Source organism: Cygnus atratus, chromosome 4, assembly GCF_013377495.2.
Source record: "Cygnus atratus isolate AKBS03 ecotype Queensland, Australia chromosome 4, CAtr_DNAZoo_HiC_assembly, whole genome shotgun sequence".
In the NCBI taxonomy this organism is placed as follows: Eukaryota; Metazoa; Chordata; class Aves; order Anseriformes; family Anatidae; genus Cygnus; species Cygnus atratus.
Genome location: NC_066365.1, coordinates 60,409,570 through 60,436,307, shown reverse-complemented (window position 1 = coordinate 60,436,307; position 26,738 = coordinate 60,409,570). Strand labels below are relative to the sequence as shown.

The 26,738-nt window shown below is 39.7% G+C and overlaps 1 protein-coding gene and 1 non-coding gene across 3 annotated transcripts in view; both read left to right on the top strand.

Annotated features, from left to right (window-relative positions):
* Nucleotides 1-5,074: 5,074 nt before the first annotated feature.
* On the top strand, nucleotides 5,075-5,146 carry TRNAM-CAU (transfer RNA methionine (anticodon CAU)). Its single transcript has one exon. It is a non-coding gene; the product is annotated as a tRNA-Met (tRNA).
* A 6,009-nt stretch (nucleotides 5,147-11,155) lies between these two features.
* The window catches only part of SLIT2 (slit guidance ligand 2), a 261,157-nt gene continuing 245,574 nt past the window's right edge, over nucleotides 11,156-26,738 (top strand). The window contains exons 1-3 of one of the 2 annotated variants that reach the window (XM_035554559.2): nucleotides 11,156-12,489; nucleotides 14,131-14,202; nucleotides 15,395-15,466. In XM_035554559.2, coding sequence (XP_035410452.1) covers nucleotides 12,314-12,489; nucleotides 14,131-14,202; nucleotides 15,395-15,466 — 320 coding nt within the window. In that variant the 5' untranslated portion in view covers nucleotides 11,156-12,313. The remainder of the gene's footprint in view (nucleotides 12,490-14,130; nucleotides 14,203-15,394; nucleotides 15,467-26,738) is intronic. The other variant, XM_035554545.2, reaches the window with a different exon arrangement.

Here is a 26,738-nt window from a genome sequence, read left to right as displayed (position 1 = left end):
ATAAAGTCTTCTATTTCATACAACTTTCTTCCTGTTTTAAATGCGGGTGTGAAGTTCTTTGCATTCCTAATCTCTGTGTTAATAGAGAGCTAAACATTTCTCTGATGTGACAAAGAAGTATTCTGCACTGATGCCATGGACAATGTGAATTTCTTTCAAACTAATTGCATGGTTAAGCTGTACCTGTTTTCATTTGATTGTATGATCTTTATACACTTATCAAAAGAAACCTGAAGTATTTCCTTTCAAGTTGTTAAACTCCTGTTTTGTACTTCACATGCAGTTATGTTCAGATTTGCTAGAAAGACAACTGCCCAATATTTATGATTCTGTGGATGTTAGCAGGTGAACCAGCAGAGGAGCCTCTTACTCAGAACTGAATTAGTATTCTGGCTTAATATCAGGTCTGCTGGGCTGGTGGAAGTGATATATCTCAGATGAGACACATTGTTTTGCATAACTAAATTCTGGCAAATAGTACTTATGTTATCAGGACACTGGAGTAATTCAAATTATGAGTTAAATTATTCTGTGATCTCTAATAATGAAACCAGATCTGTCTGTAGTTTCAACAAGAAAAGTTTGCAATTAGTATTTCTTTAATTTCAATAAAAGTACTCCTATGCTTAGAGTATATACAAGTATCGTAGTCTTTGATAGACCAAGGAAAGTCTGTTTAAAACTTCTGTTCTTACGTTAAAAAAAAAAAAAGTTCACTCACAACTGGATGAAACAATCTTCATTTTCTTATCCCAAACTGCCAAAACTATTTGTAATCCACTTTGGAATACATTAATTATTCTTTAGGTATATCTGCAAGTTATGCTTGAAAGTAAGTTAACATGTAGAAATAGTCTGATATTTCTGTGCAGCCAAGGAGCATAAGAATTTTTGAATACGTTTTGATCTTATCTCTTTTTTTGTTTGTTTGTTTTGTTTTGTTTTTGTTTTTTCATCACAGTGAATTGTGATTCTATAATCATTCTGGTTCTTCTTCTTATATCCTAAATTTTTATGTGTACCTAAATGTGTAGCTTCATACCTTTGTTAACCTTTTCTCTATGATCAAGTTTATACAAGCATAGATGATGTAGTCCTTTTTCAAGTTTATCTAGAGTACATCCAATTTCACCTCACTCTCAGTGGAGCCCCATTAATTTTTTGTTCTTTATTTTTATTGCTATAAACACTTTGCTCTCAGTTAACAATTATAAAACATATTAAACTCTTACATCTCTGCTTTCATCACATGCTTTTTTTCAGGTGCTTATTCGTAAATTTGGATCCGAAACTGTTATCTTTGCCCATTTGTATGTCCTTGGAATACAGCTGAAAATCAAGCTGATCACTTAAAGCAATTCCAAGCCTTCTTCTCTTTAAGGAATCAGAGTTCCCAGATCAACTGGGTTCATAAACTATTTTCCTGAATTTATGGAAGTTAACCCTTATATAATCAATGTATCATCTAAGTTTAAAATAATTGATAATTCAATTCCTATGATATATATATCATATATAACTATATAACTATATAACTATATAACTATATAACTACATATATAACTATATTATATACATATATATATATATATATATAACTCTTAACAAGTAGAATCTATTCCTGTTTTTTTTCAGGAATTGTTTGACTATTAAATCTGCTGCCTATTGCATTTAGGGCTATCTGTTTCTTCCCAGTATTAGCAGTAATCTCTACTAGTAGAATCACACAATTCTCAGTACTAATAATCTTTCTCATAATGCTGAAGATCTTTATCCATTTCTGACTTCATTCCTTGGGGGACTACAACAAGCCCCCATCATTAATGCAGTAAAAACTTCCATCTTTTCATACTCACCTCAGGTCATATCCAAAGCTTCTGCTTAGAAATGCCTCAAGAAACTGGAGACTGGATTTATGTGACTAATTCATTTCCAGTTCAGTGACTGTACCAAAATTTGGGAAGATATTCCACATGAAAATTTGAGTCAGTATGAGTGTTTTGCTTTTTGATTCTCCCTCTCTCTTAAAAAAAAAAAGAAAAAAAAAAAAGTAAATTGGGCATCGAATCACGATTTCAAATAAATCAAAGTATTTAGGTTTGAGCATGTCAAAATAAAATTTTCAGCTAAAAAAAAAAAAACTTTTTTTATTTTAATCAACACTGCTCATAAAATATTGAATTTCCAAATATCATTTTTTGATCAGAAAATGCATTTTTCAGTGAGAGAACTGTTCATCTGAAAAACTTCCTTGTCTCTCTTCATTTTCATACTACTATGTTTTCTTAGAATTAGCTCCAGGAGTCTTGCTACAGCTGTGGAAATAAGCTAATACACAATATGTACAGAGTAAGTATCTTTCAGTATGTATTATTCGAAAGGTCTGCAGTGAAACTAGAAGTCCATACCCATAACATATGCTGTTCACAATGGATTTGGGTAATGAAAAAAATCTGCAATTCAGAAATATAAATCATAATTTCAACCCTTTCTATGGGGAAATGAAGGTATATATTTCTCCCTTTCTTCTGCCCTGTACTCTTCGTCCTCTAGTGTCTTCACTTCCATGCAGCAGGTATAATGGAGTGGGAAAGGTGAAAGAAAAGGCATTGATCCTTTTTGTTATACTCACACAATTTGTTCAGGAGAGCTGGCAGTCCTTCTTCTTGAGCTTCGCACTGTCCTTTACAGGACATTTGAGTCTGTTTCATTCTGCTTGAGTACGAGCTGTTCAATAATCCAAAATGGAATTTTTAAAGGGCATGCATCCTTAACACTAGTTGATTTAAAGTAAATATTTGTAGGTCATCCTCTTGCTCTGTTTAGAGAATCTTTTCCTTCCTAGAACCTTTCCTTAGTGGAACTGCTTCTGTGGTAATGTCTTCCCCATTGTTTATGTGTTGTTTTCAGACAATAGAGCAAAGTGTCAGGTATACAAAACCTGAGAGGGTGAGAGGCAAAAATATTTTGGTGAAAACACTGAGTCACCACATTACTAGGATGAATATATTTCATGTTCCTGTTAAACCATTGTTCTTCAAAGGTTGTGGCTAATGAGTCAAAATTTGTTTATGAATACATTATGCCCAGCTGAAAATACCTACCAACTTTCTAGCTAAATATTATTTCCCTAGAAAATGCCTTTTAAGTTATCTCTAAAGAGAGAAATAACTGCCTTTCAGGAAAAATATGTCTCACATACTCAATTTTAAGCAGTAAGTAGAAAACAAAAATTCAGCAATGTCCTCTCTAGGATTAATGCAGTTTCAATCTTCATCAAATACAATTGCAATACATTATCCCATCCTATGGGGTGTTAAATAAATAGGCAAAAATAAAGTACACATATGCAATAAAAACAGTATGTGCTTAAAAGTTTTTGTATGCTTAGACAAAAGCAGGTTATAACAACTTTTTCTTCCTTGAAAACTGCCAGAAAAGTTTGGGAGACCTTAGCACTCAAAGTATCCTTATTAAATGAGACATCTTACAAACAGCCTCTACAACCTCTCTTCGACAAAAAATTCCCAAACCCAGCCTTCTTCTCCCCTCTCACAAGATACTCTGCAGAACCCTATAGAAATGTCCACTGTATGTTAGGAAATGGGAAGACCAGTGGGTAGAGCTATTCCAAGTGAAAAATATACTAGAAAATTTAAAAGCAGACTTACTTATTTATTTATTTACTTACTAGAATAGAGTCTTCAGAGACATGACAGAAAGCACTGCAGCTCTGGTTTCCTTGGCATAGCCAACAGATAAATAGTTAACTGACTCCATTTTCCCTTACAGAGGGGCAAAGGGGAACGACACAAAGATGGCATGTGCTTGTTCACAAAATTTTCCACTTTTTTACATTTTTGGAACAGAACCAACCATTTCAATTGAAAAATGAAAAACAAACAAAAAAGCAACAACAAAAACAACCAAAAAAAAAAACACGACCAACCAAACAAAAAAAAAACTGTATTATCGTCAAATTCATCCATTTGATATGGATCTTGAAAAGACAGAAAAATTATACAAAATCTCAAATCTGTTATTTTCTAGGTCTTCAGTAGTATTCAATATCATAGAATAGCAGAGGTTGGAAGGGACTTCTGGAGGTAATCTGTTCCAACCTCCCTGCTCAAGCAGGGCCACTGAGGGCCATTTACCATGTCCAGGAGGCTTTTGAATATCTTCAGTGAGATATTCAACATCTTTGGGCAACCTATGCCAGTGCTTACGATCAAAAAAAGTGCTTCCTGATGTTCAGATGCCACCTTTTGTATTCCAGTTTGTACCCTTTGCCTCTTGTCCTGACACTGGGCACCACAGAAGAGAGCCTGGCTCCATCCTCTCTGAATCCTCCCTTCAGGTATTTATAGACATTAAAAAGATCCTTCTAAGCCTTCTCTTCTCCAAGCTGAACAGCCCCTGGTCTCTCAGCCTCTCCTCATAGGAGAGATGATCCAGTCCTGTCATCATCTTTGTGACCCCTCTCCGGACCTGCTCCAGCAGCACCACATCTTTCTTGCACTGAGAATTCCAGAACTGGACTCAGCACTCCAGGTGTGACATATTAAAACTTGCTTAATTTTTTGCATCCTCTATAGCAGACATACAACCCTCTCTTCAACATCCTTTGCCCATAGGACCCAAAATAAATGTTGTTTTTACTTTGCTTTGTCTTCTGTTCTAAACACTCAATGATATTATATGCTTTAATTCAAGCCTGGGATTACCTCGTATTTCTTGTGGGGTAAGCACGTTCATGTCAGCAGTTGCTGTGAAGTACCTATTACACCAGACTTTTTTTTTTTTTTTTTCTTCCTACAGCACTATTGTGCACTTCTACTCTTCAGGATGTCAGTTACTTGAGGAGGCTTACTTCCATTTGCCCAGCTTAGGACAATGGCCCTTATTTTCTTCATGCCTAAAATAAATGTCAGAAGTGGTTTTTTTTTGTTGTTGTTGTTTGTTTGTTCATTTGTTTGTTTGTTTGTTTTTAAGTCTGGAACCTTGGAAATTTAATATTCTGTTTGATACTTGCTGGCTTTTTAGGTCAGTGCTGCTGACCATTGTACCAAGCAGCAGAGTGGCGCAGCGGAAGCGTGCTGGGCCCATAACCCAGAGGTCGATGGATCGAAACCATCCTCTGCTAACAGTCTTTTCTTCCCCTCCACTCAGCCCTGGTGAGGCCACACCTGGGGTTGTTGTGTCCAGTTCTGGGCTCCCCAGTACAAGCACATAGAACTACCAGAGCGAGTCCAGAGGAGGGCTACAAAGATGATTAGAGGACTGGAGCATCAGACATACAGACATGGTCCTGTGTAGCCTGGAAAAGAGAAGACTGAGGGGAGGATGGAGATGGTCTCTTTTCAGTTTTCACAGGGCACAGTGTGCCCTGTGACAGGATGAGAGGCAACAGACACAATCTGAAGCACAGGAAATTCTGGCTGAATATGAGCGGACGCTTCTTTACTGTGAGGGTGACAGAGCACTGGAACTTGTTGCCCAGAGAGGCTGTTGGAATCTCCTTCTCTGGAGATATTCAAAACCCGCCTGGATGCTATCCTGCGATGGCATACATGGATCTAGGTGATCCTGCTTGGCAGGGGTGTTAGACTAGATGATCTTCAGAGGTCCCTTCTGACCTCGGCCGTCCTGTGATTCTGTGATTAGCAATCAGGCATTGAACCTGTAGAAATCTTTTCTAATTATGTTCGGACAGATATGTTTCTACAGAAGTCTAGGGAGGTGAGAAGAAAAGCTTGGTAAGCTCATTACAAAAAGATTCAAAAAATTGGTTGTTGCATATCCCTTTGTGCCAGGAACAAGTGTTCTAATTCTGCTGTTACATGAAAGTAAATTGTGAGTTGTTTTGATGGAACAGGCAACAGTTTATCTCAAGAAGTAATGCCATTTTATCCGCAGATTCAGTTACAACAGAGGAAGCCTGACAAAATAGAGGTTCTGAGAAAGGATATGCTCTTTGTTTAGTACTACATCAGGGTAATAATCCCCAGGGAAAGAAAATAACAGTTTAACTTAAAGGCCAGACATCAACACCAAAGCAAATGAGTATAAAGTGGCATGACGGTGCCTACTGTGAAAATTAGGCTTCCATTAGCAAATTACCAAAAAGAAGCCCAAATTAAATTGCTTAAAGATGGAGCTTTTCTGGTAACTTTTGGTGGTAGGAGACTAGATCCTCCACCCCACAAGGACATGATTAGCATGAATTATCAGCCTGGATGCAGAAATAACAGCTTTAGTGTTCTGCCTCATGCAGAATGTCAGACTAGATGATTTGAATGATGTCTTTTAGTAATGAATTCCTAAGAGGTCAAGGAGATGAAACTGAGAGTTAGGTTACTCAAATACAAATTCCTCATAAATTATAATATATATATATATATATATATTTTATTTTTTAGTTGATAAAGTTCTTAAGCTGCATGAGACGGATCAGGTCCTTTGTGCCATCCCATGGAAGATGAGTAATATACTGTGTGTATTAATCTATGCCATTGGAGTATCGAACATACAACAGCTGTCAGATTTTCTAAATTTGATAGCGCCTGTGAGGTCACTGGTGAGGGTTAAAGATGTTGCCAGTACAAATTGCAAGATTTTCCTGGTGGATGAAGATGCCACATGTTAAATGCTAACTATAAAACAATTACGTCTGTTACATGTAAACAATGGAAATAATTGTTTTATCTTTTGCATAAGAATTTGGTGAAAAGATTTGCAATGTTAGACCTGTTTATATTGTTGTTGTTGTTGTTGTTATTCCTACTAAAACACTTCTGGTGTTCTCCCTTAAAGTTTCAGCATACCAAATGTTTATTCTTTGGACATTCTTCTTCTTAATATAGATTGGATAGATTTATCAATATATATAAAGTGTCACATGACTATTGCTGGCTGGGAGCCTTTCATATAGCTCCTTAATCTACTAGAAGGCATAAGCAAAAATTAGTCTAGCTTTCTTGAAATAATTCCATGATGCCATGTGAAATCTAAGCATAAATGAAGCAAAGAGTACCTGAATAACGTAGTGTGTTAGTCTGGGTCATGTAACAATGAGTGTGTTGACTCATCTCTGACACTTCCGTTTCCTCCCTCACTACAATATTTTAGACCTAGCCGTGAAGTATTGTAAATATTTTTCATAAAGGGGTAGCTTCTAATGAGAATCTTGCTGTTCAACAGATTTGCATGGAGTACTTGAAGTTCTGCTTATTTGAGAAACTTGAATAAAACCACTCTATTCCATTAGAATGACAATGGAGTCCTTCAGAGTTTTAATTTTCTACTGCTAAAACCAGGAAATTTTTCAAATAATTTCCCTATCATACTTTGTGATAAAGCATTTTGAGACGCTGTACAGCTCCACGGGAGCCTAAAGGTTTTACAGGTGTGAAATCTGTGACCTTAAAAATTTGATAGTGTCCCTTTGATATTGGATAAACCTCAGGTCACTCACCTTTACATTAAGGATACATTTCTGAAATATTTACTACCAGTTGTAATGTTTATTATGGGTGTTGTTTCAGAGAAGTCAAGAAGTTTGATCCTTAGCTCCCTTGGAGAAGTTGTACAAACACAGACATGGTCCTATGCCCCCTTCCTGCCAGCAAGAGTTTGCTTTAATCTTGTATTTAATTTGGAGGTATTTCAGACCTGTTCTAAACTTGGCTGGCTAACAGCCAGAAAAGACAACTAGCAACTAAAATGATCTTCATCGACCTAAAATATTGTATTGTTATGCTTATGGTTTCCAAGTTGCTATTTAGACTGTAGTCACCTCCATATCCTTCTCTGGATTGCTGCTCCCAACTGGTTATTTTGTTATTTATGCATTTGAATTTCTTTTGGGAATGCAATATTATGTTCATGTCTTCCTTAAGGTTTACTAATTTGTGTGTTTTCTCCAGTTTATCAAAATAATTTAGAATTGTAATTCTGCCTTGCAGATTCAGTATCCCTTTCCATTCTGGTATCATCTGTTAATAGTTGTACTTTATTTCCAGTCACTGATAGAATCATTCAGTGCCATAGTAGTTTTAATAGCTTTTTAAAGGAGTCTATACGCTCCCAGATTGACTATCAACCATACTCTGAATATAGGGTTTGTTAAGTGCTCACGTTCCAGCAATTAGATTTTGACTATATTTAAGCAATTTACTTGGAAGAATGTTAATGTGCATGGTGGCAAATAGCTTGCTAATGCATACCATACTTCCCCCTTATCCACAAAGCTAGTTACTTTGTCAAAAAAGAAAACTAGATAAGTTTATACTGTTTATTCTTGATACACCTCTACTGGCCATTTTTCTGTTTCCTTATTGACCTTGTTATTTACAAATAGATGAGTCATTTGTTTCAGTACCTTTCAGGCATACCGTCCTTATAAAGCTATACAGATGCTCACAGAGATGATGCTCATTCACAGAGCTCACTCAGACGTGTGCTCAGCCTTAGTCGCTGTTAACCAACTCAGCTTTTTGTATTTTAGTGCTCTGGATCCTGTTCTGAAGATGTTACCTCTCAGTGTTGACTTTGATCTCTTTATGCTAATAGCTCTGGTCTTATTCTCTCTTTCTGTTTCTGTCTCTCTTTCTCCTTTAAAGTCTCCCTTTAGTATCCCCCATTTTTTGAGGATGTCTGTCCTCCAAAAGGGGGAATGCTGTACAACGAAATCTGGAGAACAGAAAACTTCCTTTAGCTGATGTCAGTGTTTTCTGAAAAGGCTGCAACAGAATTTTTACTCTTCCACTGATGAATGCCTGTAATTGCTTTTTTTTAACGTGCCTGGTTGTTATGATTTTTCCCCATCTTCCACCTCTGTGGGTGTATTTTCCTTTATGACTTTGAAAGAGGTTTCTGCAGGCAACTGAGGCAACCATGGGGCACTCTGCAGCGTGAGGTCTGTGGTCCAGCAGCGACACTGTACTGTGTCTGACCAAAGGCCTTGCCCTCAGACCATCTGAGGACTTTGGGAGTTTTCCCGTTAAAGAGTGGATTACAAAAAGAAAGTTGCAATGTGCTTGCAGGCAAGACACTCAGGAAAATCAATCTGAATGAACAAAAGGTATGCTTCAAAGGTGGGTATGTTAAAAATCAATGACACCTCCCCCCCCAAACAAGAATAAAAATTGATCTTGCGCGTACTTTAGTATATTTCTCTTTGAAAACAAAGTATATTAAATTAAGACCAATTTAGATTTTGAATCACCTGTGCGTAGAGCAGTTTAGCAACTTTTAATACTTTAAAATTTGATTTGGATTTTCTGAAAATTACGAATTTTAAAAAGGTTTATTATTTCTTCTCCTTGTGTCTTCTGCAGCTCTCAGTAAGTTGTTGGTACTTGAAAGAAATAATGAATAATACTGAATGGTTACATTAGTATTTTCTCTGCCTGGAGTTACAAGATGAAGGATTTTAGTAGAGGCATGAAAGCAATATGTTAGAATAAGTTCTTTTTTTTTTTTCTTTTCTGTTGCTTGTTAGAAAGTCCTTTCTAGATCCTTTGCAAAGACCTAAAACAACCAGTTGAAAAGAGTAAAAAGCCTTCATAGAAGCTGATATCTTCCCCTTGCAGTCACCGAATTCTCCTTCCTGCATCAAACCTGGTGTATTTCTGCATCTCTGTGAGACGTAAGATGCTATTATCACAATGCAAAAACTGCAACAATCATATTTATTGGACATTGTCTCAGCAAATGGATGGAAAAATAAGCAGTTTTTAGTAGATACATACATTTTTAACTATTTTCATTTTGGTGCACATTCTATAGCAAGAGAAGTGAGGAGTAACTTTGCTGGCTACCATTTCGGCAGATTAACTTGGATCTAGGATAGCGTTTCTGGGAAGAGAATTTGTCCTCTTGGTAACAAGCAAAAAGCGAGAGTAAGCCTCTTGCGGGGATTGTGCAGCAGAGACCCCAGGGATGAAGAGACTCAGCTGGACCCAGCCATATGGAAGAAGCTATGGGCTCCCTTGAGCATTTACAAACTACACCTTGCTGAAGGCTTAGTCATCGCTGCTGGGGGTTGCCATCTATGAAAGACAAATCACTTTCACCTATTACTGGGGTCTCAAGAGCTGTTATAAATTGCATAGAACCGCATTCACAAGCAGGGAAAACTGAAAACAAATAGAATTTACTTAGGAGCCTGATGCATTTAATGTTTTCCTAAGGATGCTGAAGATGCAATGACAATAAACAACGCTCCAGGAGAATTTAGCAGGAACGCTGGGTGTATTTATAATACAACTTTTTGAGACGGAAGGTGTTTTTTAAATGAACACAGCAGTGTTGATGTCGCTACTCGACACATTTTAATGTATGGAGTGACACTTGCCCATTTTATTTTCGAAAATAATTTGCGGGAGATTCTGCTGTGTTTCACACTAAGCCTGCAACTGAAGAAAACGCCAAGAAACCCCCCTCTCTCTCTCCCTCTGTAGCGACTGCTGCACAACACACTTAAAACGAGACCCTCGGCGAGCCGCCGGGGATATTTACAAGTGCAGCAGGCGACGTCGCAGCCCCCCAGCTTCCCTTTCGGGGCAAAACCCAGGCGAGCACCGCGGCGGCCCCCAGCCTGCTCCCTCCTCTTCCCCCCCCACGAAGGCCGGGGCGAAACTCCGCGCACCAACTCCGGAGCTCCGGGGGTGGTGGGGGGGAAGCACCGCTACCACCGCGCTCCCCGGGGGGGTGCTGCCTCCCCCGGCGCCGCCGCCTCCCTCTCGCTCGCCCAACTTTCATTCATTGTTGGCGTCGCCCGGAGGCCCCCCCTCTTGTTATTTTCTCCCCCCCCCCGCCCCCCTCCATCTCTCGCCGGGCCGGGGCGGGCGGTGGCGCAGCCAGTGAGCGCGGCGCGGGGCGCTGCGGGCGGGGCCGGGGAGGCGCGGCCCCACAGCCCCTATATAGGGCGGCGCGTGGGGCGCTCCCGGCTCCGTGGGAGCGGGTCCAGGCGGAGGAGGAGGAGGCGGACGGGGCGGGGGGGAAGCGAGGTGCCGCTCTCCGGAGCACTTTCGGCGGGCACCTTGCGGCGGGGAGGAGAGCCGGCCTGCGGGCGGCGGTGCCATCCTATTGTTCCAGCGGCGAGGCTCGGGGTACGAGGGAAGGAGCCGGCGTGCCGCCTCCCTGCTCCGGCTTCTCCGCCGTTTTCCCCAGCGCCGGGGAGCCGAAGGACCGGGCTGTTCGGTGCCAGCACCCCACAGCTCAGGTGCGGCGGGGGAAGGAAGGGGAGCGAAGCCTTCCCGAGGCGCTCGGGGAGAGGACGAAAGTTGCTCCCTCGCCTGCGGCCAGCCCGGGAGCTGCTGAAGCGGCCTCACCTGGAAGGACCGAGCGGTTCCCACCTTTCCCATCAGGTGCCTTTGCCGCAGCCGAGCCGCGGTATCCGGGAGACCGCGGGGAGCGGAGTGCCGCGTCGCCGGGCCGTCTGCCGTGCTCCCGGGATCACAGGAGGATCTACCGCTGTGATCTGTCACCGAGGAGAAGAAGGTCGTGGATGAACTCCCTTCCAGCAGGGCAACGAATCACTTCTCGAGCTGCTTATTATTATCGTGCTCTAGGACCAGCCCTTTCCTGCTAAACTTGGCTTGGGAGCTTACGGCAGGAGGGGGCGCGGGGGGTGGAAAGCCAAGCCCGACATCATCTCGTGTGTTTGACTTTTTTTTTCCCTCCCTCCTCCTTCCGTGAGACAGTTTGATGAATGCCTGCGAGAGGGGTATGATTTGCTGAGACGCTTCTGGCAGGGCGGTGTGTTCGCCGTGTCAGCCCCGCCGACGCCCCCCGTGGGGCTGTGGGGGGACACGCGTGGGAGCGGAGCTGAGCGCAGGGAGCGCGCCCCTTGCGCCGACCGGGCTCCGCGGCCTCTAGCCGGGGGCTCGGGGGGGAGTCACGGCTTTGCAAGGGACGAGAAGGAGCCAGCCCGCCCAAGTCCGCAGTAGCCCCAACCCGTGGCTTTGCTTCGCCTTCGCCGGGAGCGTGCGAAGAGGAGCTCCGAGCGCCGCCTCGCCTCTCCCCGCCACCCGACGGGCCAGCGAGGGAAGGCCCCGCTCCGGCCCCCTCCCAGCCAAGTTGCCTTCAGCAGCGGATCGCTGCCACCCACCGCACTTTGCCGGGCTTGTTTTCTTGGCTTAGCTTTGGATAGAGAGGACTCCGCTTTCTCCGCACCCTGAAAGTTGCCCGAGCGCTCCCCGCGGCGAGGAGAAGGAGGAAGAAGAGGAGGAGGAGGAGGGCGGCGCGCCCCGCGCCTCCCCGGGGCCGAGGCCGGCGGGCCCCGGCCGGGCGGCAGCGGGCGGTGATGATGTGCGGCTGGGGGAAGCTCACCCTGGCCCTGGGGCTGCTGCTGGCCATGGCGGGCGAGGTGGCGCCGCAGCCGTGCCCGGCGCAGTGCTCCTGCTCGGGGAGCACCGTGGACTGTCACGGGCTGGCGCTGCGCGGCGTCCCGAGGAACATTCCCCGCAACACCGAGAGGCTGTAAGTAACCCGAGCCAGCTCTCCTCCCCGGGCCCCCCGCGACCACGGGGGCAGAGGTGCCCCCCGGGGCCGCTTCGGGGTCCCGCCGGCCGCCCTGGGTGCGAGGGGGTGGCGGCTCCGTCCCCTTCCACCGCCCCTTTCGCCGCGATGCGCGGGGACGGGAGGGAGGTGGACGCGGCTCCCGGCACGCCGCCTTTCATCCTGGAGGGAACGACCACCCCTACACCCCCTCTTGAACATCCCCACCCTTTCCTGACGGCCCCCGTTTCCCGGCCAGCTTGGCTCCTGGGGCTTTTTTTCCCTTAGGCCGGGCCGCGGCGCTCCGCGGGCGCGGGAAGGCCCTGGGGGGGTCGCGGAGCCGGAGCCCGGCGGGGCTCTGCCGGTGGGCGAGGGGGTGTTTAGGTGCTGTAGTCCCGCTTCCCCTCGCACAGCGCCGAGCTGAGCTTCAGCTGCGACCCCCTCAGCCCTCCCGACCCCTTTTTGAGACCGCTCAGTGCCCTCCGATGAGGGTATTTTCCAGGCGTGAGGGAGAGCAGGCATGCGGGCGGTGCTCTTTGGTGTCAGGAAGCTTTCAGGAGGGGCTGAGGGGAGGAAGAGATGAACATACTATTAGCTTCTAAGTCATTTAAATGTTGAAGTATGAACACGTCTCAAGTGATGAATTTCACTCCGCGAGAGTACCAGGGCCACTGCTTTCTGCTGGGACTGGTGTGGCTTCCCTACGGCGGTGTTTTGGCCGCGTGTGGTATAAACACCAAAAAAAGTGACTTTTTTTCCCAAATACGTTGGAAATGAGCTGTAATTGTTAGGGTAGTTTCCATGTGATACCACTTCCTAATGGCTTACCTCAGGAATTAAAGTCGGTTTTATTTGCAGTGACTGCAGTTGAGGGAAGTTTATCTTGACCTAAAATCTTATTTAAAAAAAGAGGAGGGGGGAGATGGACACACAAATAACTCTACAGAAGAAAGTAGTGCTGAAATATGAACAAATGTTAGGGCCTAAATGCAGTTTTCTGTTGCTTCTGACCATGCCTTGAGTTCCGCAGTCAATACAGCTTCCTATGCTACAAGTGAGGAGTTCAGTTTTTGTAAAATCATCTAAGTATTTACCCTGCAACAATCTTGTGCTTGTTTGAAAGCTAATGTTTGCTACAGAAAGTAAAGACCTCTTCTGCCTCTATAGAAATACTGTGAAAGCTGAGAATTGTTTAAAATGTAGAAAATAGTCTGGATTTCTGTCACTTGTTCAGTTTTTGTAACTCTTATCAGCCAACCTAATGTACTGTCATCTCTCTATAGTAGCCTTAGTGGTTTTCTATCTGCAGTCATAACCGATGTTCAGACAGGTTTTGGCTGTTCTGTTGTCAAAGATAAATGTGAGCTATATAATGGCAGGCAGAACTGACTTTGTAAGGGTTTCTTATTACAGAGTTTGAAACTACTACTTTTGAGATAAACCTTCGTTCAGGCACTTGGAAATCTAGAACTCGCACAATGGTAGTTGTAGGAACGGTTCACTGGGATCGCTTACAACTTCCAGTTTCAGAAAATGCTGTGCCTGTGAAAGCACACAAAATAATTTAAAAAGAAAACAACTTTTTATGTTTTAATTTTGCTACTTCTGAATTATTCTTCTTAGGGATCTTAATGGAAATAACATCACCAGAATCACCAAGACTGACTTTGCTGGTCTAAGGCACCTTCGAGTTCTGTAAGTTTTCCCTTTCTGTCACTGATCCATTTTAGGACATGCAGCTTCAGATTATGTTATTAAAAAAAAACACATTGAATTAGTTACCTTTCAGTTTATAAACTGGCTAGGTTATCTATTGCTTTTTAACTTTTGTGCTACTGCATCTGAATTTACATTCTCTCCCCTATGTTATAGACTGATATAAATAAGTTAGCAAATGACTTAAATGTCATCTTGTTTATGTTTCTTTTAAATCTCTGCCTAAGGTTGTAAAATAAATGGAGATTTTAATTTGGCATGTAGGTTACAAAAAAGGGTTGTTAAAACTTCCTGAATAACTGTTGGAATGACTTCAGTTTAAGCTTAGTAAATTTATAGTTCACATTGAAAATAGGTATGCTCAAGCTGAAGCGTAAGGGAATTCATTAAAGAGGTAAAAAGCTATTTAAAAAGCTATTTAATTGATAAAAAGCAAGTCTTAGGTGTTGACTTACTTTTTACAGTTTCTGGGCAAAAAGAAAATACTTTAACAGTGAATTTGACCAAGGAATAATTTGGATTGTTTTTGTAAATGCATTTGTAAGCGTTATGAAGCTTTTCAAAATCTGTGGGTTTTGGGGGAGGTAGTTTAATATCACATTTAAAATACTGCACAATTTACATAGCTTATTTGTTAAGGCTATTTTATTTGACCGAGTAGTTGTATATTTTTTCCTTCTTAAGCAGAATATCATGCTGTAGTAATTTTTAATTTTTGTAAGACTATTGTTATGGTTACAGTTTCAGTGCAATCTCTCACTGTTTTTTTCTAAACACCACTGTTCTGTATTTGTGTTGTTCTCATGTGAGACTAGTTTTGCTTTCATACTATTCAGTTGGAATCTTAAAGCTTGCCGAAGAACGATGATATATGTGCTTGTATGCGCACAGCATATATGCAAAATGTGTAACCTTTTAACCTGGGACTCTTTGAGTAGATGTATTATCTATTCTTGTTTATTTTAATGAAGATTATTTCTTGCCTTTTTGGGTATATGATGTCATGTAAAGTGTTGGATGACAGGAGTCCAGGAGGTTAAATTGGATGTCGCTTTCGAATAACTGTTGTAGTGTTGTAATGAAGATGAGGTTGTCTTTAAATGGCTACTCTTAATGCAACAAGTGATGTTGGAGCTATTGAAACTTACATACAAAAATTTCTACATTTCAGTCAGCTCATGGAGAACAAGATTAGCACTATCGAGAGAGGAGCATTCCAGGATTTAAAAGAATTGGAGAGGCTGTAAGTATTTTTAATTCTAAATGTATGAGAAAATAATTTCCTATCAAATCAGTCATGTGTTAATGCACTCAGGCCTCTGGTTTTCTGTTTGTTTTTTTTTTTTTTTTCGAATTTGGGGCATCTAACCTTATCGAGACATGAGAGCAATAAGAAATTCTCAGACTGTGTATGTGGGGGAGCTTGAATGAGCAGTCCAGATTTGAAGTGTAAACTGCAGTTGTCTTGCAGGGAAGAGTTTGAGTGCTATGAAATATTTTTCCCTTGAACACAAAGGAGTTTTTCAAATGTGAATACACCTACAAAAGCCTGTTTTCTTGTATATCACATGAGATGTTTGTCTTGAAGATGCTGAGTGTTTTATATGATGTCCTGTTGGAAGTTAATGCTAGTTGTGAAGGTTAGTCTGCATCCATGCAGTATGAAAGCAACAGTTGAAATCTATGCTGGTTTTTGAATTAAGCCTTTTGCAAAGACTTAAGAAGAATATGGACTGTGAACTTTCTGAAGTGAATTGGATTTGTCCTTTTTTTTTTTTTTTTAAAAAAAAGTGAGTCCTGTGGGGAAAGAGAATGGAGCTGGGAAGACAAGGATTTTGGCTGGTGAAGCTGAAGTGTAAACACCTGCTTTGTTGCAGTGGGACATATAAATAGCAAATGAATAAGACTAGTAAAGAAAGCTAAGCAGGTTTGGGAATTAGTTTTCATTATGTGTTTTCTTATTTTGCCGTGTTTCCTCAAATGAAAGTCTTTTTGAAAATATACTGTATGACTTGTATTACAAAATCCATCTTATTAAAAGCCAGATGCTGGTAGTTGAATGTAGTTTGAGCTAGGAAAATCTATGGAAACACTTTATTAATGTATATTTATGTAGAACTTGAGAATAGTGTCTTCATTATCAGGCATTGTTGTTGCTCCATTTTTGTCACCTTTTCTTTATGCATGCCTATGAGGTCTTGTTTAGCCTCTCAGTCACTGGTGCCTTAACTTCAGAAAGGTATTTCTGCTTGACTTCATTGAAAAGCAGCACCGGCCTAAACATTCTCTGTCTAATTATAGTTGTGCTCTGGATCTACAGCTGCTGTATGTTTAAAACAAAACAAAAAAACCACATTGTTTCATGTAAATATAGACAAAGCTTTTCAAGAAAATTATACACTGGTGGTTACTAAATATGATATTTCTGAAATCTTTTTTAAAATAAACTAACTTTTTGACCTAGAAATTGAAAGTGCTGTTACGTACTGAAGCCTTCTTTTGAATAATCTTAAATGGGACTGCTCTGAGAAATGCATAGTCAGAATTTTCAAAGCTATATTAAAACAGACTTAATGCAGTGTTTTTTACAATGTGTTTTAAACTTAGTACAAAGCATAGGGATTTAGTGCAGCTTTTCCTGCTGAGATGTATATTGGAATAATATATACACATTCCTAAATTTAGTTTATAAGGTCTAACTAAATAATTAAACAGCAGTGTAGTTCATATTGCAAGAGTAAGTACACATACATGAAACATTAATAAACACTAAAAAAAATTGTGCTTTCACTATGAATGTGGTTTGATACTGAGATACAAAATACTTGTTAAGTTTTAAAACAGTATACTATCAACTTTATTTCTTGATTATCTTGAAGCAAGTTCTTGTTACATGATTATGAGTACTTCCAAAAAAATCTTGATATTATGACACAGGTTAAAATTCATTAAATTATAAGATTTCTGATGCTGAGTACAGAACTGCAGTACTTAAAAAAAAAAATTGAACTTCAGTAGTTAAAACTTTCTTGTCTGAAGTGTTCACATCTTACTATTAGATTTTTTTCCTTGATAAACATGTAAAATCTTTGGAAAACAATAGATATCTTACAGTTGTGTGATACTAGTTCAGAACAAAAATTCTGATAATCGCAGTTACTCTTTTGGGTTATTTTCATTCACACTTCAGCAAGCAAACTGACATTTAGAAGTTCAGTCAATTTTAGACCTAAAAAGTTAGATTCTACTTTGTCTTCAGAATTTTCTGTGCTCCAGTAATTGTCAGTTTTCGTGGTTTTTAATTTGCTGAAATTCAGTCAGTGTTAGGTGTGTGGGTGACTTGTGTAGCTTGAATATATATGCAGGATGTCTTTAAACCATCCCAGCTGTTGGCTAAGAGCAAATATTTCATATTTGTGAGGAAAAGCTGAGAAAATTCCTCTTGTTTACAACTGCTAAGTCCATCTGATGAAGGCACAATGTTATCTGACAGCCAATTCATCTCCTTGGGATTCTGAAATTCAGAAGGATTTCTCAACTTGTGGATACTACAATTATTTTTTTATACAGTAAATAGCAAGCACTTTAAAGTTGTTTTTATATGTGTAGGTGTAGGATGCCACATTTCCACTCTAAGTGTAATCTGCCAAGCTACTGTCAAATAATACCTGATGTAGCTCTTTTGGTGTGCCAATGGACAGTGTAGGAATTTTACTGGATCTTAAATGAACTTGATTTGATTTATAAAACTGTTTACAAGTAATAAATTAATATAATATATTCTAATGTAAGAAATGTATCTCTGATTAAGTGATGCTACTTGTGTGTTTTTGGTGTTTTTTACTGGAATTTCAGTGACAAAATCATTTGTTACTCTGAATTTCAAAGAACTGTTTGGTTGGTCAGTGATTCACTTGCTGTGAATACCCATTTGAAGATCTCGTCATGCAAAATGCTGAATAACTTAATCTTTTAACTGAAGTGGGAATTGGAGACCTGGAGCGCTCCGTAAAATTAAGTCCCTAGGAGAAGAAACTCTCATCCTTTTCTTCAAAAGGAAACTACTGAAGATACAATTCGTTTAAAGCTATGTATACCTCTTAGGTGGTTAGAAATGTTACTCAACTAAACTACAGGAGAAACAACAAATCTGTAGTATACTAGGTCTGTAATACTATGTACACAAAGCTATTTAGACCTAGTATGCTCCATAACAAGAATGTCACACCACTGTGGTGGTAGAAGTGTAATGGAAACTACAACCACAATAAATACTGCTGTGACAGGTGATTGTTACTACAGCAGCACTGCTGTTATTTTCAGTTCGCAATAAATGATCATGTTGTAGTGCCTGCTACATAAGGACTGGGAGGGAGTACAAGATGGAAACTAGCAACTTAGTCAGCTAGCTTTTTGGTTTGTCGAAACTTGAGTTTTGAAGAGACCCAGGTTAAGATGAAAGTAATCTTGCTATAAGCCTTGCAGTTGGATGCTTCTCTAAAAACTCTTCAGTCAGATGTGTATACTCTGCAGTATTCCCTTAAGTGTAGTCTCTGGCAGTACTATCTCAGTGCTTAAGGGCTACTAGTTTTGCTCCCAACCGATTTGGTACAACATTGCCTGAGCTCTGATCTAGCAAGTCTCTCTTTGCAGCCTGTACCTTGAATGGCTGAATCAAATGGTCTATTGTGTTGTGTAGATGCTCTCAGTGTCTGTTGAAACAAACCTCTTTGAACTTCAATATGGATAGCCCATTTCCTAATGAATGGGATAGCTTGTACCTTGTGTACATTCTGAAGCAGTGCCAAAAACTATTGGATTAATTAATATCAGGTTTATGTATTTAGCATTTGCAAAACTTTCTATATCAACCACCAACCTGTATTATTATTTAGGAGGAAGTTCTTCTCAGAGGGTGGTGAGGCAGTGGGACAGGTTGCCCAGAGAAGCTGTGGATGCCCCATCCCTGGAAGTGTTCAAGACCAGGTTGGATGGGGCCCTGAACCTGAGCAACCTGATCTAGTGGGTGGCATCCCTGCCTATGGCAGGGGGGTTGGAACTAGATGATCTTTAAGGTCCCTTCCAACCCAAGCCATTCTATGATTATGTGCTTGTGTTCATATTAGTAGGATCCATTTTCAATGGTTCTTAAAGAGCATATGGTTCAGTACATGACAGGTCTCATAAAGGCTCAGGGTCTGATCTGTTATGTTGCCTGAACCAATCTTAGATAGACCACCATCATGTGTTAGGTTTCATTTTGTTTTGTGGAAGGAAGGGACAATGGTCACAGTCTGGAGAATTTTTATAATGTTTAAGAATGTCTAGAGACTACTGATTTTTATGGGAGACGATATTTTCAAAATATTTCTTATGAGAATGTTATAGTTGTATAGCTTAAGTTAAACACTTATTTCTTCTTTCTTTTTAAAGCTGTCATTTTTGTGTGATGTTTATAATAGTTTGAACAATGAAGATAGTTTTTAGAAAGTGGTGATTTTCAGTCTAATGCCACCACTGGACACAACTTTAAAATGACTTTTTAAAAACTTATCATTTACTGCCAAGAACACCACCTTCTGTGGTTTTGCAGCTACTCTTGTAGTATCCCAGTGTTTTTACAAGCTATTGTCACCTGGAGGGAAATAAAAAGCTTGAAGACAGCTGCTATAGACTATGAACCGGTTTTGTTATGAGCTGGTTGTCTAAAATTTACTTAAATTCTTTTTTACTTCAGAAATACAACATAGACGGATTATGAGGATGAATTGCTTGTTTATGTAGCAGAGCAGTTAGCTTTTCATTTAGGGGCAAGTGTTTTTGGCTGATAAGAAAATTATTTTTAATTGTAAGTTTTTTTTTCCTAATAACTGTCTCAAATGCTAGGTAAAAATTTTGTGGTCACTGTAAGGCTATGCTGAACATACAAAAGGTGTCAGAACATGAAGAGTTTACAGCAATAGTTTGAAAACTACCCTGATTTTTCTTCCTGTACTTGTGAATAATCCATTGAGGAAGCACTGTGCCCCTAAAATGCTAATTTGGAGTCTGATTCTGCAGACATTTACCACATGAATAACTTGGTCTGCATGAGTAGTCCTGCTGATAACTCTTCTGAGAAAGGTTACTTGTGTGGCCTAAAATGTTTCCAGGCCAAGCCCTTACACTTTAGAAGTTTTATTAATTCAAGTATCAAAAGTCCACTTATCTTAATAGTTCTAAAGAATTACAGCGTAGATTTAAAAGCAACAAAACACACCCAACCAAAAAAAAAAAACTAAACCAACACTAAAATTCACCTACTTCTGCTGAAAACTAGTATAGAGAGGCAAAATGTTAGTCAGAGGTTCTAGAACAACTGCAGTCTCTGATCTAGGACTTGAGCTAAATACTTATTTCCCCAAGAAAACCAGCCCCCGAGTTTTATGGTGTGAGTCAGCTGAAATCCCTAGTTGAAGACAAGAATGCTGTAGGGGTTGAACTTCATGTTGATACTTGAAATAGCTTTTAAACTAAAAGCCATCTATATTGTCTATTTTCATGCTTCTTACAATGTATCACTGAATGATGGAGAAAGATATTTCAAGAATTAAATACTTTGTTATAGTTCATGCATTTTTTGAACTTTTTACAACACAATTTGGAAATAGCAGAACTGAGAAATTGCCTGTACTTGTTATATATTGGGGACCACATCTTGACAAATGCATTAAAACAAGTTATTAAAACTTACGATGAGGGGAGCATTAACTGAGGAGTGTATGCCTGAGTACTTGAGTTAGTACTATTGAAAGCTCTTAGTTTTGTTCATCTAAGGATGAATGATTTGAAACTTGTAGATGTGTCACAGCACAGAAATAGAGGTATGTATTTCAATTATATATTTTTAAGGAGAAATATTTTCCACTTAGTAAACAAAGTGAAATTCAGGCTTCTTTTCCGTATTCAAATCTATGTATGAAACTGCTGTGTTTGCAGCTTCTGGAACACACACAAATCCATCTTGCCAGTCATATGGGACTCAGTATAGTAAAGGATTTTTAGCTTTATTTTATATATTACATGGTTAGAGTTATCTGGGCTTTAACCTAGTCTCTGATAAATGGGTTAAACACAGGCTGTATTAGCAGTTTTTGAAATTCTGAATGAAAAACTCACTTCTGATTTTTTTATGATCTCTGAAACATGCGGTGTTTTACAGAGCACCTCATCTTACAAAGGCATGCATAGCAGGATGAACTTAGAAATAATTTTTTTCCATCTAGAATAAAAACAAATACAGTTTGTCTTGGACAACACAGCCACCAGACCTAGAAAGTTATGAAGGGAATTAGCAGCTGCTTCAAAATGGACTGGATAAACTAGTACTTCTTTCCTTTTTTTCTAGTCTAGGAGGCTGTATTTCATGTATGTTCTTTCTTACGAAGCAGGAATAATACTGCTCCACCAACACTTGATAATACTGCGTGATAGGAAACTAACTATTGTGAACTCTCATAGCACTGCTGATGTTTCTTAAACATAAGATTGACTGTATCACTAATGGGATAAAACATGCTCTCTGGAGCTTAAAATAAACCTGTGTACTAACTTTTTATTATGTATTGGTGTGGCATGAGATTGTGGTTTTATTCTGAGTATTTGAGAAGCTCTATCCATAAGACTTGTTCCAAGTAGGAAAGCTTGTAACTCTTAAAAAAAAAAAAAAAAAAAAAAAAATTCTTGAGATGTGATCTCTGTGAATAAATTAATCCTAGAATATTTAATCTTGTTTTGAACTTTTTTTTGGGGGGGTGGGGGGTAAACTGGTAGAGTTGCAGAACAGTTGCAGAACAGAAATGTTACACCCCCCACCCCTCTACTCCCCCAACAACAACAACAAAAAATTTCTTCTACATAGCTATATGATCAAAATTCAGGAGCTGGGACTTCTGGAAAAAAAAAAATGTCAAACGTTGCAAAACAACATCATTTAAGAATACTTAGTTATACTAATACTGTGAAGCAAAATTGTATTTTTTTCTAATTTACATAGGTTTAGATTTGAAGTTTAAAGGCTAATGTGGAATTTGGGATCCATGGTGAAAAGTGGTTTTAGCAGCTGAGTCACTGCTACTGTTCATTACTATCATTGGTAAAAGAATAGCCAATTAATGAATTACTTCATCTTTTTGTGTATGACTATATATGTAGTCTCAAGAAAAGCATCTTCTTTGGCACTAAGACCTTATTTTGTATAAGCAACAGAATTGTCATCTGAATTGAAGTTTTACCGAGCTCTTAGAATGGGTTCTTAGCACAAGCTATAAAGGTGTCTCCAGTTTTTCTCACTGATCCCTGTTCTTCATTTTGGTGTGCAAGTTCATTCCTGAAGCCTGAGAATTAATTCTTTCAGTTGGGGTACATTGTGAACAGAATCTGACTGCCACAGTCAGGAAGGTCTGTGTTGGGCTGCCTGAAACTTGGGAAGTTTATGTATAAACTTGTTTTGAAGCCTGTTGAATGTTATGATTTTCTCCCCCTTTGAACCTTGATACTTAAGCACCTGTCTGGCTTTGGTCTGAAAACATGAGCATTGGAAGGGTTAATAACACACCTATAAAGGTATAGGTAGCGGAAGAATAATGAGTTCAGGTAGAGAATGTTTTTGAACAGCCCTGAAGGGGGTGAACAGTTATTCCTTGTTAATCATGGATGTGAAAAATCCTTCTCTTTGCTAATCCTACATAGTTTAAGGGCAATGCATAGCGCATTCCTCATTTTAGAACAGGGAGGAGACTGCGAAGCCTGCGGTGCTAATCACTTACCAAAGGAATGTGAGACCGTCTTACAAGAATTATACTGGGGCACCTGTATTTATAGTTTAAAAAAAAAAAAAAAACAACCTACAGTAATTATCCTGTATTAGCAGACTTTTGTCAAAACAACTTCAAATATCTTTTCTAGAAAAATTTCTGGTAAATCAGAAAATAGACAAAAAGCTGTATTTGAAGATGATATTTAAAAAGAGAAGCAGGATTCTAATAGCATTTAAAAATCAGCTTATAAAGCTGCATTTTGATTGCAGAATAATACAAAATCTCTGATAAAACTTTTCAGTCCAAGAGCTATGTTCTTCTTTTGAAAGCCTGGTAAACTTTCATTATTATTTTTAGTATATTTTACTCATTTGAATGTAGTTTCTCATGGGACTCCTTTTATAGGTCTAGAAGTCAAATTGCAGTGAGAAGTCCTGTTTGCTCTTTGCAGACCTTTTTACAAATTCCAGGGCAGGAAGGCTGTTTATTTTTCCCACATCTGTTTTGTGCTCATCCTTTGTCACATTGTTTGCTGGATGCTCTTCTTTCTTGCTTCCTCTGAAATGGGTAATTTGCACTGTTGCAAAATGTTGAAACCAAACCTGATTCTACAGAACTGTTTTATCAACGTTTTCCTTTCAAATAGTGTTTTGTGGTCGTAATATATTTTAAACTGATGCTACAGAAGCACTGATATTAAACTTAAAGCTATACGTTTCTATTCTGCTCTGTAAAAATCACATCTCTTGCAGATCCAGATCAAGTTAAATGACAACAAAACCACACACAAACAGATTTAATAGTAGATGGCAACAGGTAAAAATTAGAAAAAATAACTTTTCACAGTACGTTACCTTTTAATGTAGTATATTTCAGAGGGCATCTACAATGCTCCTAATTTTAATTGTGGAAGCCACAGTTTCACCTGGAATTTTACAGTTAAACTCCAAAAGCCATGAGGAATTTGGCTGCAGGACTCTTACTTCAGTGATTCATACTGTTACATTACTTCATTTAATCTGGAGGCTGGATGAAAACTAAATCATAAGAACGGTGTTATTTTCCTTGATAGTTTGTAGTGTATTGTGTTGACTTGTTTTTAACAATAGCCTATACTTATAATCAGATACAATGTAGCAACTCCTCTTAATTTTCTTAAAACACGGCAGGCTGTCTGAGTTTAGTTTGTTAGGATGCCTGTACAGGTGCTACACAAGAATACTTGAATGAAAACTTACTGTGCTGACTTGGTACCAGAAAGACAGTTACAAGCCATTCCAGACTATTTGTAGGCACTTCTTTCCTGGTTTCTAAACAGTCTGCCCAAAATAGATCATATCCCCTAATCCAACACAATTCCTCTTTTTCTCCCCCCCCCCCCCCCCCCCCCCCCCCACCGTTCCCCCCCCTTTAGATACCCCTTCTGTTGTCTGATCATCCTTGCTTCATCTGATACTTGATTCCATATTACTTTATGAAAGTTTTCTAATTTGTTTCCTTCTGTTGGGTAGATGTCCATTACAAAATAACTCTTAAAAAAATTCCTGGCTTTGGAAAAATTGTCTATAGTATTTGAGTGGCCTCAAATGCTGAGATTTGGTGAGATGTTGTACAAACTTTAAAATAAGAGGCAATTCATTCAATTGATATGGTCTAGTTAATGCTAGAGTTATTTTGCGTGCTTCCCTGTACCTCTACTACAGTGAAGTGCTGTCATAATAAACATACTTGATTTTTTTTCCATTTCCCAGATGAGGACAGTCATGTTTGGGGCAGGATTTGTGCCCTAGTTGTTCAGGAGTTTTTTTCTCCCTTCTATCAAGACTAAAATCTTCTGGAGCAACAAGCAATTCTTGTCTAAATAATGAGTCTTCAGATAAATCTTGCCAGTCATTCTGGCAAGTGAAAGTTGTTGTTAGAATTGGGGGATTTTAAAGGTTTCTCTCCTTAGATTCTCTCTGGTTTTACAGACAAGGAGCTCCACGTTGATATTCTTGCTGCACTGCCATTTCTGATTAATCAGTCAGGATGATAATGGTGAGGACAGATCTGGATGCAGAGTGAGAAGCAGTTTGGCAATGCCTACAGCAGTCTCTGATGGGACTCTGGTGACCTCCCAGCAACTGGTTATTAGAGGAAACCGCTTTCCCTATCAGAGAGGGGGAACAAGCCTGAAACATGGTATTGATCTTTGATACCTTTATTCTTACTCTCCCTTAGAGTTGACTCACTCAGCATCATTTATTTGTCCTTTAATCTTCACACATTAATTTGTATGTCAAAATTGAGAATGGAAAATCATCATTTCTCAAAGTAGAATAAAATCCAATGGGTTATTCTCAAAGAATCACAAAATTGAAAACTTGAAGGGAGGTTATATAGTCCAATGCCACTGCTTAAAGCAAGGTCAACCAGAGCAGGTGGCTGAGGTCTGTCTCCAGTTGGGTTTCAAATGTCTCCCAATGATGGATAATCTTCAACATCGCTGGAAAATCTATTCCAGTGTTTGACCACTCTTAGACAGATTTTTCTTATGTTTAAATGTAACTTCTTGTTTTGATTTGTGTCCATTGTCTGTTGTCCTTTCACTGGGTACCACTGAGAAGAGTTTCATTCAGTACTTGGGAAGGAAGTGCATGAGGTACACATACACATATTGTATTTATACACATTAAGATCTCTTTGAACCCCCTTCTCCCTAGGCTAAACAGCCCCCGCTCTTTCAACCTTTCCCCTTGTGACAGGTGGGAATCTTCAGTCTGTCTCTGTACTCATCTTTGCAGCCCTTTGCTGGATGTGCTCCAGTATGTCCACGTCTCTTGTAGCAGTGAGTGCAGCACTGGGCACAGTACTCCAGCTGTCTCACCAGAGCTGAGCAGAGGGGAAGGATCCTGTCTTGACATGCTGGCAGCGTTATTCCTTGTACAGTACAGGATGCTCATGGCCTCCTTTGTTGTGATGGCACATCGCTGGCTCCTTTGATTTCCTGTTCACCCTGGACCTTTCTCTATAAAGCTGTGTTCTGAGTAGTATTCCTCCAGTGTTCATTAGTGCATAGGGTTATTCCTCCTCAGGTGTAGCACTCTGCATTTCCCTTTTGTTGAGCTTCATGAAGTTCCTCTGTGCTCAGTTTTCCAGACTCAAGGTGAGGCTGATCAGCCTGTAGTTTCCTGGATCATGCTTTTTCACGCTTTAATGGAAATAGGTAGAATTAATAAGAGTAATCACCAGTTATTTGTAGAAATATCCTTTCAGCTGAAGTGGTAAGGGACATTGGAGCCTCTAGAAAACAACAGCCTTCATTTCTTTCCCTTTTCTTCTTAGCAAAACAAAATAACCCAACAACAAAAACTAGCAACAAAAACAACAAACAACCCAACAACCCCAACCTCAAATGAAAAGCTTGTCCTAGCTTTGCTTATATCTCTTAAAAGAAGCAAATTTAATATAAGCTTCTGATTCTCTGTGCAACTAGTGTATTGTATAACACAGGGAGAATTGATGGGTGTAGGGGAGGAATGTGGTAATTTTGGACTTGACAGCAACCTTAGGTAAGAGGAAAATGGAGGACAGAAAATACATTAGAGTTTAAGTAGTGTATGCTAGCAGAATGTAGTAAGATAGTTTGTAAAGTAACTTTCCCCACTTTCTACACAAGTAATAAACTTACTTTTCTGGGGTATTTATTATGTGATGGTCCCACTTCAACTTAAAGTA